Source organism: Coccinella septempunctata, chromosome 7, assembly GCF_907165205.1.
Source record: "Coccinella septempunctata chromosome 7, icCocSept1.1, whole genome shotgun sequence".
Classification (NCBI taxonomy): Eukaryota; Metazoa; Arthropoda; class Insecta; order Coleoptera; family Coccinellidae; genus Coccinella; species Coccinella septempunctata.
In genome coordinates this window covers 20,473,086-20,490,190 of record NC_058195.1, presented here as the reverse complement: position 1 = coordinate 20,490,190, position 17,105 = coordinate 20,473,086, and the positions used below count along the sequence as shown (strand labels likewise).

General features: G+C 37.2%; 1 protein-coding gene across 2 annotated transcripts in view; it reads left to right on the top strand.

Moving 5' to 3' along the window:
• LOC123318072 (TBC1 domain family member 16) overlaps positions 1-17,105 on the top strand; it is a 443,130-nt gene that overhangs the window by 394,841 nt on the left and 31,184 nt on the right. For both annotated transcript variants that reach the window (XM_044904769.1, XM_044904768.1), the window contains 2 exons: positions 5,678-5,929; positions 9,101-9,282. In XM_044904769.1, the coding sequence (XP_044760704.1) occupies positions 5,678-5,929; positions 9,101-9,282 (434 nt within the window). The remainder of the gene's footprint in view (positions 1-5,677; positions 5,930-9,100; positions 9,283-17,105) is intronic.

Here is a 17,105-nt window from a genome sequence, read left to right as displayed (position 1 = left end):
CTTTTCTTGAATGGAAGTTTCACAGTATAACCGTGCTCGTCCGGTCGAACGATGTTAGAGTAAAATTCTTCGACGAATGTATCGTCGTTTGTTGTTTCCTCGGAATTTTCTGTCTCTTCGATGTTCCAGAATTTTGTAAGTACTGAATTCTCATTCAAATTCGTGATCAAGCTTGCTACACGAAGTTGTGGACTTGATGATGTGGTTCCGCTAATAATCCATCCGAAGTGAGTGTTTCTTATTATGAGGTTAGTAATGTAGCTCCTTGTAGGTAGTATAATTGGACGTCTTTGGCTATATTTCAGGGTTGCGCTATGTATTCTCCCATCTACTCTGAGTAAGCCTTCGTGATCTATATATGGGTTAAGACTTTTCAGGTGGCTGGACTTCTTCTTTCCTGTTTTGATGATCAGCTCAATGTCATTTTGAAAATATGGCTGCTGTGTAAGCTTGAGAAGGGCTTTTTCACTCTCCTGTAGTTTCTCTGCTTCCAGAGATTCGCTGGATCTACGAATTTCTGGTTTCAGGAGTCTCCTGCAGTACTCCATAGTATTTAGCAGTTTTTGATGAATTTCGTCAAACTCTCGTTCCAAGTTGTCCCATTCTTCATCCAATAGTGCCATCTTTCTGTCGCAGTATTCTTTGGTTTGTCTCGATGGTGAATCTTTTTTCATATTGGTATGAGCCCTTTTTATGGCTTCGGCCGTTTTGAACTGCTCGGCGACGAGGTTTTCCATTATTTTTTTTTTTATCTTTGTGCTGCTGGCTGGTGGATTCAGTGGCTGGATAATATGTGGGTGGTTTATTTCTTGTGGATCGTGGATACAGTGGGTTTTTTCCAAAGTCCCTGGTGGTTGAGTCCGTTGACTGTTTCTTGTTGTGTGCCCAGTGGATGAATTTCCCTGGTGGTTGAGTCAAAGGGTTGTAAGTCCGATGACTGCTTCTTGTTGTGTGCCCAGTGGATGTATTTCCCTGGTGGTTGAGTCAAAGGGTTGTAAGTCCGATGACTGCTTCTTGATGTGTGCCCAGTGGATGTATTTCCCTGGTGGTTGAGTCAAAGGGTTGTAAGTCCGATGACTGCTTCTTGATGTGTGCCCAGTGGATGTATTTCCCTGGTGGTTGAGTCAAAGGGTTGTAAGTCCGATGACTGCTTCTTGATGTGGATCCAGTGGATGTATTCCAATGTCCCTTGTGGTTGAGTCTGTTGACTGCTTCTTGATATGGGTCCAGTGGATGTATTCCAAATTCCCTTGTGGTTGAGTCTGTTGACTGCTTCTTGATATGGGTCCAGTGGATGTATTCCAAAGTCCCTGGTGGTTGATTGTAGGCTCGAAGGACCAATGTTGGATCCGGCTCGAAGGACCAATGTTGGGGTGGTATCTCAATTGTACCTCAAGTTCTAAGAGTTCTGGGTTGGTGAAAACTTAGGGACTCGAGGATTGAGATTGATAATGCGGATCACTTGATAATGATAATGTATCAGAGTATTAAGCTCTTCAATCATCTTCCACTTAGTGTACAAACCTTAACTGTTAGTAAATATAAGAAAGTTGTCAAGACATTGTTATTAAAAAAAGGGTATTACACCATAAATGAGTACATGTATGATAGTCTAGAAAATTTATTTTAAAATTGATTTTTTTATCTATGACGTGTCCTATACATAAAATTGTTATGTCTATGAGGATCAATAAATTATATTATACTTATACTTATACTTATCTCAAACAATTTAGAAAAGTTAGACAATATGTGTTGGGGTGGTATCTCAATTGTACCTCAAGTTCTAAGAGTTCTGGGTTAGTGAAAACTTAGGGACTCGAGGATTGAGATTGATAATGCGGATCACTAGATAATGAACGTTTATTTCCTAATCTAACAAACTATATATAGTCAAATTGTACAATGACGTCAAGACCACATAATCGAAATCGACTTACATTCTGCATATTCAGTACATTTTTCTTTACTTGCAAAATTGGATTAAGGAATGTTAGATATTAAAGCAAACTATTGCAATCCTTTGTCTCACCTGGCCTACTTACACAGGAAATAACAATTATGAAAGAGCGGATGATCTAAATAATTTCGAATGGAAATATTTGGTTGAATTGAGTTTATGAATTTTTGATATATTTAATTTTGGATATTTATTGTACGTTTCGTACAGTAGGTCTGTTCCATCAGGACTGTTTTCACCACTGTGGCAACTAAAGTTTGCCTCCAATGGGGTATTTTCCTAGATTTCAAAATATATGTCATAAAAATCCTTATAACTCAAATTTCTCGAAATATATTTTTTTCGAAATTTAACATATTGCATTTTGTCTGTATTCGCTTACGAAAATTCTGATTTCAGAAGTGCTCTCTTATGAACATTCTACGTCATTTTTACAATCCGGCAACGTCCATTTGTGTCAGTAAGCCTAGTTGCACACACACCGATTTTGTACGGCCAGGAATAAAATCGGCCGATATTTTATCGGTAGCAGTTGCTAGCACACTAACCGGATTTTTACTGTCCAAACGATCAGCCAACTAAAGTCGACTGAAATGGTCGGTAAAAAACATTGAACTCAAGAAAGAATTCCTTCTTGAGTTCAATGGTAAACAATCGGTGCTTGTACAAACGTGTACTTAGTCACGTACGCCACTACATCCCGGTATTGCCGGTACTGGACGGTTGCTCACCGGCATTTTACCGTCACCGATCAGTGATCGCCGTATGTGCAAGGTCCCGTTCCCACACGTGGTTCACTATTGGAATTTGGACGACCGATATAAAATCGGCCGTCCAAAATCGGTGTGTGTGCAACTAGGCTAATGGTCATGAAAGTTTTCTGATCACCATAGACGTAATAAATATCAAGTTTGACAAGAAAAAACAAAAAAATAACAGAAAATGTCATCGGCTTACAGAAACAATTTTTCGTAAACTGTGGACATCTTCTTGATTGGTTCCAGTGTTGTCGAATTAAGAAAAATTACTATACTTTAATAAAGGTATTCTACGTCACAAGCTTCCACATAGTCGAAGTTTAGAAGGGTGTATTTCTGAAATGTCTAAATTTTGAAGCCAATCTTTTACGTGTTGGATAACTAGTGGAAAAGGCTTTCCATAAATAATCTCAAATTCTGTTTTGGAGTTTTAGGAAACTTGCCCATTCCATTCTCCTTTTTTTTCAGATTAGTTGTTAAGTTCTTCTCAATGGTCACTTTTCTGATTGTTGCATCACTAGGATGGATCGCTACTTAATGGTACTCCTCAGACTAGTTGGGGAGCCGACGATGCTAAATCGAGATTTACTCGAGCGTCGTGGAGACCTAGTAGATTTTTAAGATTAAATGGTAGAAAGAAAAAACGTTCTATGATGTTTTTACTTTCATCAGTGGGGAAAGCGTTTGCAGGTTTTCAAAGATGTAAAAAAAATCATCAGGTGAACAAACTCGAGCGTGTCAGATTAATCTTATCTGACACTGTATATGCCCTACGTGTTCTCTGATAATAAATTCATGTTAATGTATAATGTGACAGTTTGCTTGTGGGGTTGGCCGTACGGAAGAGTTGAAAATGGTAAAAAAAAAATTTATTTTTCGAGCGTGTCAGATTTTTAGGTTACAGTGGTCGTTTGAGAATGCAAAAAAAATTGTTACTTGTACATACTCGAGCGTGTCCCTCTTTAGCACAGGAATAATTTTTGCCACCTTCCATCTTGTCGGAACCGTATGAGTCCTTAAAACTGAATTGCAAGTATTTATTTATTCATTTATTTATTTATTTATTTATTTATTTATTCATCAATAGTAACAGTACTACAAATTAAATCACAACTTTCAAATACTTTATGATAGCATATATATACACACACAAAAAATTCAACAAATGTTAACAAAACAAAGCATATAAAATTAATAACACTATCCCTACTGCTGAAAGTTTGGCGCACTATGGTATATTAATACTGTGTGTGCGCTTAAAGTAATTAACAAAAAATATACATTCTCTATTCAAGGTCAATGTTTCCTCTCATGTTTCTTCTAGTCATAAAGTCCTCAAAGCAAAATTTATCCAAAAATTAGACTAAAGAAAAAAAGAAACACCCCTTTTCCCCAATTTGAAAATCCAAAACCAAAAAGCAAACAACATTCTATCCATTGACTCTATATTTGGTAAGTAATTTGAAAATTAGTGTCTATAATCGACTTATTGATCTCTTTTTTTATCTTGTGATAAGGTTTGTGTTTATATTCCTGTGGTAGAGAGTTAAAAACCTTCGGGTCAAGACAGTAAATATGGTTTTGACATAAGGTATGTTTGGGGTTCTGGAGACCAACATATGCTTGAGTGGTAGCGATAGCACACTGATGCAGACCTTTACAACGAAACTTGGAATCAAGTCCGGACCAGCCGTCAATTTGTTTGAGTTTACGGGCCGCCGATCTAACCTCACTTCCAGATACAGTGTCTACTGAAATGAAATTCCGATGATTACGATTCTCCCCAATTTCCTCACAATTCACTTGGACATCAGCTTCATACACGGACCCGAAATAACTAGCAAATGCATCAACAATTTCAACAGGGCTGCTATAACTGTGGTCTCCATCCCTCATCACACCAAGAATTCTTGTGTGCCGCTTTTTGCCCTTCATAAAAGCCCAAAATTGGGTCGGATCACCATTCATTTAGCGTTTCGCAGAAGCGATATAATCTCGGTAGAGTTCTTTGGTTTTCGATTTGACATTAGCTCTAGCACTTCGTAATTGATTGAAATCACAGGCATCACTGGTACGTTTGTACTTACGACGGCAGCATTCTTTTATGCGTATTAACTTAATAAGTTCCGATGTATAACAATGCGGATATCTTCGTGTCCTGAATTTCTTATACGGAACAGTGGCTGTGAAAATGCTATTCAAAGCCGAGTAAAGAATGTCGCAAGCCTCATCTGGGTGAGCGGCATCTATAACTTCATACCAGCCATGGGTAGGTACCTATCATTTCGTACATCAGCCGAAAGTCCGCCTTCTTGAAATTGAATTCTTAGATGTAATCAAGAACTCCAAAATTATCGGAATAAGGAGATTGCTCACCGAGATATAAACAGAAAGGAGGATGATGTGAATCAATGTCAATCAAACCCGATGCCCTGTCTAGTGACGACAGATGTAAATTTGTCAGTGTGAGATCCAACATTCTAGAGTAATAATATGATTTCTGTCTCCGCATCACACATGCTAATCTGACGCTGATCTGGGAGTCCTGAGAGAGATTGGTTGTTTCTGGTTCGAGATTACCTCAGAAATTCGCCAAGAATATCTTATTCGGGAAGCTTTTAGGATAACTTGAAGAACTGGGAATTTCCATTTCATATTACGTTTCTGACAACTTTAGGAAATCGCAGTAGGAATATTTCATTCAAGCAACGTTTGGAATAACTTGAGGCAGTCGCATTAGGAATTTCTTATTCACTTCACGTTCACGATAACTTTAAGAACTTATTTTTTGTAAGAGCTTTGACCTTTGAGACATAGAATTACGCGAGAAGAAAAAACAAGCAGAAATTTTCCCCGATGCAAAGGTTTTCGGTTTCTTCATTCGACACTGATTATTAAATAGAAACTGTTTTTTTTTTGTTAGTCCGTAATGAAGACTTATATGAAGCCTCTTTTCAAGGTATACGCAAGGCATGAGTGACCTGCTAGCTCCTGTTCTCTTTGAACTTAAAGATGAGGTGCTCGCTTTCTGGTGTTTCGTTGGACTTATGCAAAGGGCGGTTTTTGTTGCCACACCTACTGATAGGGATATGGATATCAGTCTTCGATATCTACGTGAACTGATAAGAGTAATGATTCCCAAATTTTATGACCATTTAGAAAAACACAAAGATGCAATGGAACTTCTCTTTTGTCATAGATGGATTCTCTTGTAAGTATAACTATCAATTTTAAAAATTCATATGAGAATAGTGTTGGAGTTATCGTGTTGTTTAGGAAATTCTTACAACAAGGGATATAAGTAATGACACAATAAACTCTTGAAATTTTTTATTAGCTCTGAGCTAGCACTTTTAAACTTCTAAAATGTCTTTCTGATTAGCATCACTTGCATGGATAATGCAGTAATAAACAAAGATATTACACACCAAGATAGAGCATTCCTTCACTGGATGCATAGAATGTTGAGTCCTCATAATAAACACTAGATGTTTACAAACAAACGCGTCAACAGTAAACAGAAACCAGTGGCGTAGTTGGAAAGTTGTAAATAATAATATGTAATATCTTTGATTACAGCGGTGTGAAGAATAATGATGGGTATATATGAATTTGATAATTCCATCAATTCGTTTGGAAAATAAAATTGTTTGATATAATTCCTCGATAAATTGAACTGCAATGCCTTCGAAAGGGGAATAAATGTAGATTCCGTCGCGCGAAGGACAGGTCTTGAAGTTGATATTATTTTTGGGAAGGAAGTTTAAATGAAACTCTTGTAGAAATTAACAAATAAATCTATTAAAAATAAAATTAATACTTCTCGACAAACACAACCTTGGTCGGAGTCGACCAACTAAAATCTTCAATTTCTTAAACACATGCAAAGGAGCGTAAAACAATAAATTATATTTTTCGTAACAAAATCTTGGATTCAAATTCAACTTATCGCACAATAGCAATCAATACTTAATTAATGAATTATAGAGGAGCTCTGGACAAACAAAAATTGGAACTTTCTACCTTTTTCTGCGACTGCTGTTGGTCTGACGCTGCTGATGAAGAACTTTTCGACACCAGACTTTACACGCACACTCAACCGAACTTCCAGCACTTTTCCGTCACAAACGCTTAACGCTTTACGTTTCGACCCTATCCAAAATTTGAACAAAATTTAATATCCAATTTTTACTACAATCAAAAATAATCGAACACTCCTCGGATACTACTGTGATGATTCCGCCGTCTGGTGACTTAAACTCCAATTTTTTTACTTCCGCTCTCTTTAGCTACCTGTTTTCCGATTTACCGTTTCTACTTGAAGAAAACCAACAAAAACAAAGGACTGGACTTTTCTTAATTCGCAACTTTTCCAATATTTATGAGCCGACCGAGTTTCCTATCCTATTCCGTGATCTACCTATATTTTTCTTCAAACTTCGTAAAAAACTATTTATTCTACGTCCCTATACTCTTTCTTTACTGACTGACTGACTCTACAAAAACTTATATTTTCTCTACTATTCTGTACAGACTCGAAGAGATATATCTTTCAGATATTTTACAGATCACTTTCCTCGGACCGACTTAAAGGGGTTTTTTTTATCACTCCTCCCAGACCGACTTAAAGTGGTATTCTTTTTTGATCACTCTCCTCAGACCGACTTAAAAGGGGTATTATTTTTTATCACTCTACCCGGACCGACTGACTAACTTTTCCGAGGTACTTTTGCCCCCGGTCTCTCTCTCCCACGCTATGGGTGGTACCAAAACGTCCCAAAATCGAAATCATTTGACGATCATTCTTGCTGATTTGAAAAATCAGCGTTCCCAAGCTTGGCAGTTACAAGAAAATTTCGGCTACCTCGAATTCTGCGAACCGATTTCCTCTCAGGGTCTCTAGACTAATACCTTAATAAACATAACTGACCGTTTTCACCTGTTCCTATCACCGGTTATAGGAATCAATTACATAGGCCGCCGATCGCCGATTTGCTTTCCGAACGTACATTGTATCTTTATCTTAAGATTTTCTGCCTGAGTATCATGAACACTTTCAACTCTTATCGGGCTGGTCATCATTCAAATTCCTGCGATCTCGAGCATTAGCTATGTATGCGATCGTACGCATCGAAAAACGTTGTGACGTTTCTAACAGCAAATAGCAGACAGAGTTTTCCAGACTTTCACCAAAGCATTGTGTTTTGCCCATATGAAAGCACCGAATTCTTTGGTGAAACTCTGGAAAACTCTGCTATTTGCTGTTAAAAACATCACAACGTTTTTTGATGCGTACGATCGCATATATTGCGAAAGCTCGAGAATACCAGCTGATCTCAAGCGCCTCAGAGTGTCATATTTCCGCAAAATCAACGTCTTTGCAACACTGCTACATAAATGTATGGTGGTTCCAGCGATACATCGTTTCAATTATACCAAATTAATTCGAATTTATTTATTCCGATTTATTGCAAAATCAATACCAATATTAAAAAAGGAATAATAAGAATTAATTCAGATGAATGAGCTAGCCGATTTGCCATCGTCAGGGCCACCAATTGTACGCTCAATCGAAGAAAAGCAGATGCTGACCATGCTTTTCTTCGATGGAGCGTACTCTATTTGGTGGCCTGACGATGGCAAATTGGCTAGCTCATTTAGATCGTAACACCTGTCGATATTCATATCGGCGGGTGGTATGCATCTGAATTAATTCCTATTATTATTCACTGCCTTCCATTTAAGGTGTTATCACTTTCATTAAATCTCTTTTATCTCTAATTCATATATTCTCAATTTCGTTAGCCTTTTATAATATTCATTTATGTCATTTTTACTAAAGTATTATTGTATGGTAGTTCTCCTGATGAAGAGATAATAAATAATCTCGAAGGCTCGAGCAAGAAAAGAAGGTTTACGATATAATTGAAGATTGCTGCTATCCCATTCACAAAAATCAGTTCAATTTATATAACAGCAACGAATTACATATCATGTCTAGGAGAACTTTAAGCTCGATTATCTCCTGTTAGAAGTGATCATACCTTTGTATCTAAAACCTTTTATCTTCACTGATTTTCTCTCAGGAATCTGTTTTCTAGCTGTTAAATTTTCTTGGACACATTTGAAAACCAGTCTTTTGTTGAAAATTAGAATTTTCCTATCGATGAGATGAGCTTCATCCTATAAGGATGACGCTCATCTCTTATCTGAGAAAAAACTGAGAAAAAATAAAATTGAAGGAAAACTTATAAGTACAGTTAATTATTTTTTTCTATATCAAACAAACCGTATTGTTTTCAGTGTATTGAAGATTCCTTCAATAATATTCAGCTGGTTGCGAACATAAATTATGTAAATAGTGAAATAATTAATTTTTCAGGTGCTTCAAAAGAGAATTCACAGAAGGTGTAGCAATCAGAATGTGGGAGGCTTGCTGGGCTAACTATCTGACGGACTATTTTCACTTATTTTTATGCCTTGCTATTATATGTGTGTATGCTGATGATGTGATAGCACAAGATTTGAGGACCGATGAGATGCTTCTTCATTTCAGTTCTTTAGGTGAGAATGAAATCAGAACTAAGCCAGTATATTGAAAAAATACGATGCGCAAACGACCTATTGAATTGGTTGAAGATAAACTTAGGACTCATTGAATTCTCAAAAAATTATCTCTATGAAGATTCTGTAATGATGTTTCATTTTTAGGTGAAAATTCAACCTCATTGAATGATTAGGTCATTTTTTCTTGATTTCGGTTTCAATTCACATAATTTTAATTCCACTTCAGGATTCAGACATCGTTATAAACTGTCAACATGCCGAACCTTATTCAGTCCTGAAAAACAATATAGCATCGTGAAAAAAATTTTAAATTTGGAGATAACCGAGTTTTTGTTCGTCAGTACTGACAAGCCGGAGGCGAGGCATTTCCATCGGTGCGAATTCAACAGATATGTGGCACATCAGGGACATACCATTTCCACACTCCGTAGGTGGTACAAAAGAAAATGTTCCCTCGGTTGTTCATCATTCTGTGTTCTGTATCGAGTAATAGATTCTTTATTGAGTGATCATTCTGATTCTTACGCCGTATTCATTCTGTGCTAATTATTCATTCCATGAAGTTCCTGCTCGTGATTTATCCGATATTACTTCCTAAGCTGTAAGCTGCATTCAATTTTTCTGTTTCGAATAACGGGACGGGTTTGAAAGTGATAATTTTTTAGAGTTCAATCATTTCAGCATTTTAGCTCTCATTCTTTCGTTGAGAGTAATAATATGAAATTTTTATATTTTTATTTCATTCTAATGCTACAATCGTAGTTTATTATGTTACAAAATTTTCTGTGGGTTACTATACTTTTTCTACGAAAACGATCATTTTTAAAACACACAAAAGTCGGTATACAAATATTTTATTCATTACTTTGGATCCAAGAAAATTATTTATTGTTGAAGTTTCTTTCATTTAAATTAATGTGCCTCGACAACTAGGCCATTGGCTCATGGTACAGGGTTCAATCTATTGTAGATTACATGTGAAAAATAAGTCTTTCACTGATTATACTAGTATTGAACATTTTGAAGGCTTAAAAAATAGAAGGGAATGAACTATCGATGCAGTGACTATATAAAATTGTACATAGGTATAGTTGGCATTACTTGAGCAATTTTAGTGCTGTATCAATTTGAGGTGCTGAGCTGAGGATGTCCTTTAAATTGTCTTTAAATCCTATTTCGTTGCGAATTTCATCATATTTAGAAAAACGGGACAGAAGGTGTTTGTTGAGATAAATTTACCAGAGTAAAGCAAAACCAAATCCCTTACTCATTCGGAATTCTTGCCGACAATAAATATGTCAAATGCGATTGGTTTATTAGTCGACAATAGTAGTGCTGGCGGTCAAAGTGTTGAATGACAATCCTCAGCAGTGCTCGACTGTGTGAACCATATATGCACTTTGCTATTGGAACCTATACAGGGTGGCAATTTGACAACGAAACAGACGAGATTACAGACGAAATAAATTTTTTCGATAGAAATGCTCGGACAGGTCGATTTCTGTTTCGAGGGGGACAACTTAAGATGTAGGTTACGGACGCATAGCGCTTCAACCCTTGCTACTACAACCCTCACCCCCAATTTTTGAATAGGGAAGATGGGGTGAGTGATACCTCATTTGAAAGGTCTTTTTATACTGATTTATTAATGAATAAAATGGTCATTCAGCCATTCCGTAGAACAACGCCCGTCAGTCAGTGGATGAAAAATCAAATTTTTTCCGCTCTCTATAGATATTACATCAAAATCATTCAAAATAACACATTTTTTTTATAAGGCACTTCCATGTCGCAATTGTGCTTTAAAATGTCAGAAATAAAATTCGTTCGAAATCAACAGTGTACCCAACTGACGCAGGTATACGCACAGGTAAGAACTCCTTGATTTTCAAACATTTTTAACTAATATTCATTCAATTCATTAGGGATAACAAGCTATAAATAATCATCACATAATTCATCATCGGAATCTTTCATATCATTATTATCACTATCGTGATCTGACACGTCAAGCTCAAGTGTTGCAGAATCTAAAAAATAAATAAATTTGTGCTTGTTTAATTCAGATAAAGATATTGCTATACCTGTATTTTCTTGTAAAGGTTGAATAATATCATCCTGTACAAGTTCTGGTAATTGATCGCCTTTGAACCAATCACACTCATTTTTCTCATACACCAATTTCCAGCCGTAGTCAGTAGGAGATAGCTCCATTGGAATTTGACGGTGAGCAATACGCCAAATATTTGTAATAAATCTCGCTGTTAAGAAATGCTGCATCAATTCTGATTGGCATGGTGGCATACCCGACCCATCTACATTGATTATTTCAATTTTAAAACGATCATTTGTGGTACTAAGACATTTATACGTCTTCGAAAATAAAAGGAATCTTGCCTCGTCAATTCATTTTATTTTTTTCAAGACATACAAAAGGGAAACCAATCCTTGAACCCTTTTTAACATATTATTCTGGTTGCTTTCAGATGAAAGCAACCAGAATAATACATTCGCTGACCTTGGACTTGCAGATGCAAGTCCAAGGTCAGCGAATGTTTTTTGAAAATCTTCGCTCTGCTTCATTATCTGCAGAGGTTTTTTTTTTAACCTTTCTCATAAAAAGCTGGGGTAGACTGACCAGCTTATTCCCAGTTCAATGACGGACGGACCTGGGGAATGTGTATATATTTATATATACAGGGCGAGTCTCCGAATCGTAAAAATATTTCAACAGTAGATTCTTGAGTTTAAAAAAAAATACTTTTTTCCTGTACCATGTTTTCCAATTCAGACCTTTTAAATTTTCATAATGAGCTGTGCCACCCCTGGAAAAGCAAAATTACCTTCAGAATAACTAAATCAATCTGTGACACTACACATCTGTAGATCTTTTAAAAAGAGTTGCATTTGGTCAAAGTACAATATTTCAAATTTCACAGATATTTTTTATTTTTGAACGTCAAATTACTCGAAAACTATATTCGGAAATTCATTTCATTCGATTAAACCGTTTGTGAAAACTAAACCCAGCAAACACTGAAATCCAGTCACTGTACAAAATCTGTACTTCGTTGCTTCAATTGACTGCAGTGACGGTAATGCAATAACTGCACCAAAAAGAACCGTATATGTCCCGGTGGACTGTGCAGTTACTGTACAGTACAAACTGCATTCGACATACAGCCACAGCTGCACTTCAAATGCAGCAGTGACGTGCTAAAACTGTACAGCAAGCTGTACTTTAAATGCAGTATTCACTTTGCAAAAACTGCACAGATAGCTACACTTCAAATGCGGCAGTTACGTGCTAAAACTGTACAGCAAGTTGTAGTTTAAATGCAGTGGTCACTGTGCAAAAACTGTACATCAAATGCAGCAGTTAAGTGCAAAAACTGTATAGCTAGCTTTATTTTATATGCAGTTTGTTCACTGTGCAAAAACTGCACAGCAAGCTGTATTTTATATACATATATGTACAATAGACACTGTGCTCAAACTGTACAGTAAGCTGCACTTTAAATGTAGCAGTCACTGTGTAAAAACTATATGGGAACTTGCAATTACGGAACAATATTCTATTAGAGAAGTTTCCTAGTTATAAACAGAAAATCTATTCTGCAAATCGGAAATTTTCAATTTCACTTAATATTGTAGCGGTAAAAGTGCAGGGGTGAGTTCACGCTATTTGAGGAATGGAATGCTCTCGGGGGTGGAGGTTAATGAACCCAGCCAACTTGTTGTACAGTTTTAGCACGTAACTGCCGCATTTGAAGTGCAGCTATCTGTGCAGTTTTTGCAAAGTGAATACTGCATTTAAAGTACAGCTTGCTGTACAGTTTTAGCACGTCACTGCTGCATTTGAAGTGCAGCTTGCTGTACGGTGGTTGCAATACCATCGCTGTTTTTGAAGTGCAGCTGTGGCTGTATGTCGAATGCAGTTTGTACTGTACAGTAACTGCACAGTCCACCGGGACATATAAGGTCCTTTTTGGTGCAGTTATTGCATTACTGTCACTGCAGTCAATTGAAGCAACGAAGTACAGTTTTTTTACAGTGACTGGATTTCAGTGTTTGCTGGGTTTATTCATTTTTCAGACCTATTTTCGAATTATTTTGTGGACTCTGAGAAGAGGGGGTGAAATTCACCCTTCCAAGTCCTGCAAATCAAAAAGCTCTCGGAATATCATTATGTAGTGCCTTATAAATATGCAAACCGAATTTCAAACCCTTAATTCATTTTTTAGACCTATTTTCGAATTATTTTGTGGACTCTGAGAAGGGGGGGCGAATTTCACCCTTCCAAGTCTTGCAAATGAAGAAGCTCTCGGAATATCGTTCCTTGATGGTTTATAAATATATACACCGAATTTCAAAGCCTTTATTTATTTTTGTGACCTATTTTCAATTTTTTTTTAATATGAGAAATAGGGGTTAAATTAACCCTTCCGAGTTCGGCAAATGAAAAAGCTCTTGGAATATCGTTATATTGTGCCTTATAAATCTGCAAACCGAATTTCAAACCCTTTATTAATTTTTTTGACCTATTTTCGAAATATTTTGTGGAATCTGAGAATAGGGGGTGAAATTCACCCTTCCAAGTCCTGCAAATGACAAAGCTCTTGGAAATTTCAAACCCTTTATTCATTTTGTCTTTTACCGGAGGAAAATCCTCAAGCAATGAACGATAGTTCGTGAGTGGTTCACTAGTTGGACTGTATATGTATATGAGAAAGACGACTTTATTTGAGTCTTTGAATGAGGTACTTGCACCAGACTTACTTTTCTGATGCTTTCTTTCTCGACGAGGTGACTGTGGTGGACTGCTGAAGGGGCCCCTTTGAAGAGATGACAGCTGCTGGCCACGTTGAAGGGATGCTCCGAAGAGTCCAAAACTAACACTAAGCACCTAATGTAAATACCAATTGATGGTTGTTAAAGTACGAGAAAATTCGTCTATAATTTTATGGTGACTGAGACACTGAGTTTGATTTATCTTCCGAATGAGAACGATTAATAATGCGACGGCGGCAATTACTAAATTCACTCTTTGGCATCCAAAATCATACTGTTTATGGAAATGTCTTTTTAGTCTATTTTTTATAATAAATGTTCCGAGAATATGCGGTTTCACGTAAAGAACGGTGCAAGTACGTGGGTCGTTCGAAAATTAATTGAACCACTTACGTGAATACCGAACATTCTGGCCCGGGAAAATGCAGCAATGCATTTTAAGAATAGGAAAACAAAAAAAAAAAAGATTTAAATATGTAACGTCAATGCTTCATCTATCACACTTCACTAATTTGATCATTACATGGTAGCGGGCAAAGTTTGACCAGAGGGCGTTTCAATTCTCCCGAAGGAGTTTTAACAGTGGCTACCCTAGGTATCCCGTCACGTCCAGGATGAAGCTCTATGATACGAGCTAAAACCCATTTGCAAGGAGGCGTGTTTTCATCCTTGATCACGACAAGTGAGCCGATTTTAGAAGCTTGAGAATTAGAATCGAACCATTTACTTCGTTGTTGCAGTGTATGTAGGTATTCAGAGTGCCATCTTTTCCATAAGTCAGTCTGAATTTTTTGCAACAATTGCCACCGAGACAGGCTATTCATTTTTAAATTTGAGAAGTCAGGTAATGACAAAACTGACACAGGTTCCAACATTAAAAAATGATTAGGCGTTAAAGCATTGATATCCTGAATATCATTGCTGAGAGAGCCGATAGGGCGAGAATTCAATACAGATTCAACCAACGTTAGGATTGTATAGAATTCCTCGTACGTTAATATCTGTTGTCCTATTACACGAGCTAAGTGGGTTTTCACGGATTTAATTCCACTTTCCCATAAACCACCAAAATGGGGAGAGGCAGGGGGAATCAGAGAATGTTTTATACCTTCTTTTTCTGCGGCGCTCTTAAGAAGAGATGATAATTCCCGGGTGGCACCTACGAAATTAGTACCATGATCGCTGTACAAAGTATCTACACGACCGCGACGAGCCATAAATCGTTGAAACGCGGCTAAAAAGGTTTCTGACGAAAGGTCACTCGCTAATTCTAAATGAAGCGCTTTTGTGGTAAAACAAACAAATAAGCAGAGGTATCCTTTACAAGTTTTGACACCTCGATGTCGCGTCATAGTTAAGGTGAATGGACCACCAAAATCCACACCTACGTGACTAAAGGGTTTCACTTGAGAAATCCTGGAAACAGGTAAATTTCCCATGGGGGGTTGGAATGGCTTCGGATTGGTGCGCCAACACTTATGACATTTACTCAGAACTGCATTAACAGCTCGTTTAGGGGATAAAACCCAAAATTGCTGAGATATCAGAAACTGGGTGGTACGAAAACCACAATGAAGATATTTTCGATGAAAATGATCGATTACTAAAGTGGTAAATCGGCTTTTATTTGGCAATAAAATGGGGTATTTCATATCGTGAGGTAATGAGGAATATTCAAGTCTCCCTCCTACACGCAATACGCTATTCGAATCAAGAAAAACGTTCAGTTTTCTTAAAGGTTTCGAAAATTTTTTAGATTGAAGTTCATTTTCGAAATATATTTGTTGCGTTCTCCTCGATAATATGATTAGAGAATCATAAAGTTCGGAGGCGGATAGGGGTCCAGTTCGTTTTCGCGTCGGGTGTTGACAATTAAATGTAAACCTTGAAATAAAAGAAGTAATTCTTTGTAGAGTTGCTAGTGACGAGACTTTATCCACTAAATCATCGATGAACGAACCAGATTGAATATCAGAATGAAATGCAAATTTTCTGTCTTCTTCAGAGGGTGTTAAGCGATCGGTAATCTTCGATTCAACATTCAACCAGGGGGTCAAAGATGCATATAAAATATCTGATCCTCGAAACCACACACTGTCGTTAGACAATTCGGCAGGAAAAATACCCCTCGAACCTACATCGGCGGCATTATGTTTAGATTCCACATAAAACCATGAATCGGGAGGTACTCTGTCTTGTATATACGCAATTCTGTTTGAGACAAAAGTTTTGAATTGATGAGGGGAATTTTTTATCCATTGTAGAACAATCTTTGAATCACACCAGGCACAAATTTTATCGAATTCAACCCGATGGCCCAGCGAACGACGTGCGAACTCCAACAATTTAGACAACAAAACCGCGCCACACAGTTCGAGTCTAGGAATTGAAATTCGTTTCAATGGAGCGACTTTGGATTTTCCGCATACAAACTGTACATTTATGTTCTGTCCAGAATCAACAGAACGTACAAAAACAACACAAGCATAACCCTTTTCACTTGCATCGCAAAACCCATGAAGTTCATAGTGGGCTGATCTTAACGGAAACAAATTCCGTTGAATTTTAAATTTTGAAAGGCTAGGTAATTCTGAGCAATACCGGGACCAAATTCGAATGATCTCAGGACTGGGTTCGTCATCCCATCCTATTCCTGAGACCCACAATCTTTGAATCAAATATTTGGTGAAAAAAGTTACCGGGGTTAGAAATCCTAGAGGATCATAGGTTTTTGCGAGCTCCGATAGAAGGATTCTCTTAGTACACGATTTATGCGTGATAAATTTGGATTCGAAATAAAAATGATCCGAAGTTGGATCCCAATGAAGTCCTAAGACTTTGAGTGGAGTAGCTTCGTGAATTTCATTGAACGATCGAGGTTGTGTGGAAAGATGGGATTCTGGTAAATCTGAAATGAGAGATGGCTCATTACTGGACCACTTTCTAAGCTCGAAACCTCCACGACGCATTAGAGCAATTAATTCCTTGACTAAAGTGCGTGCTTCTTCAATCGTAGAAGCACCCCCGAC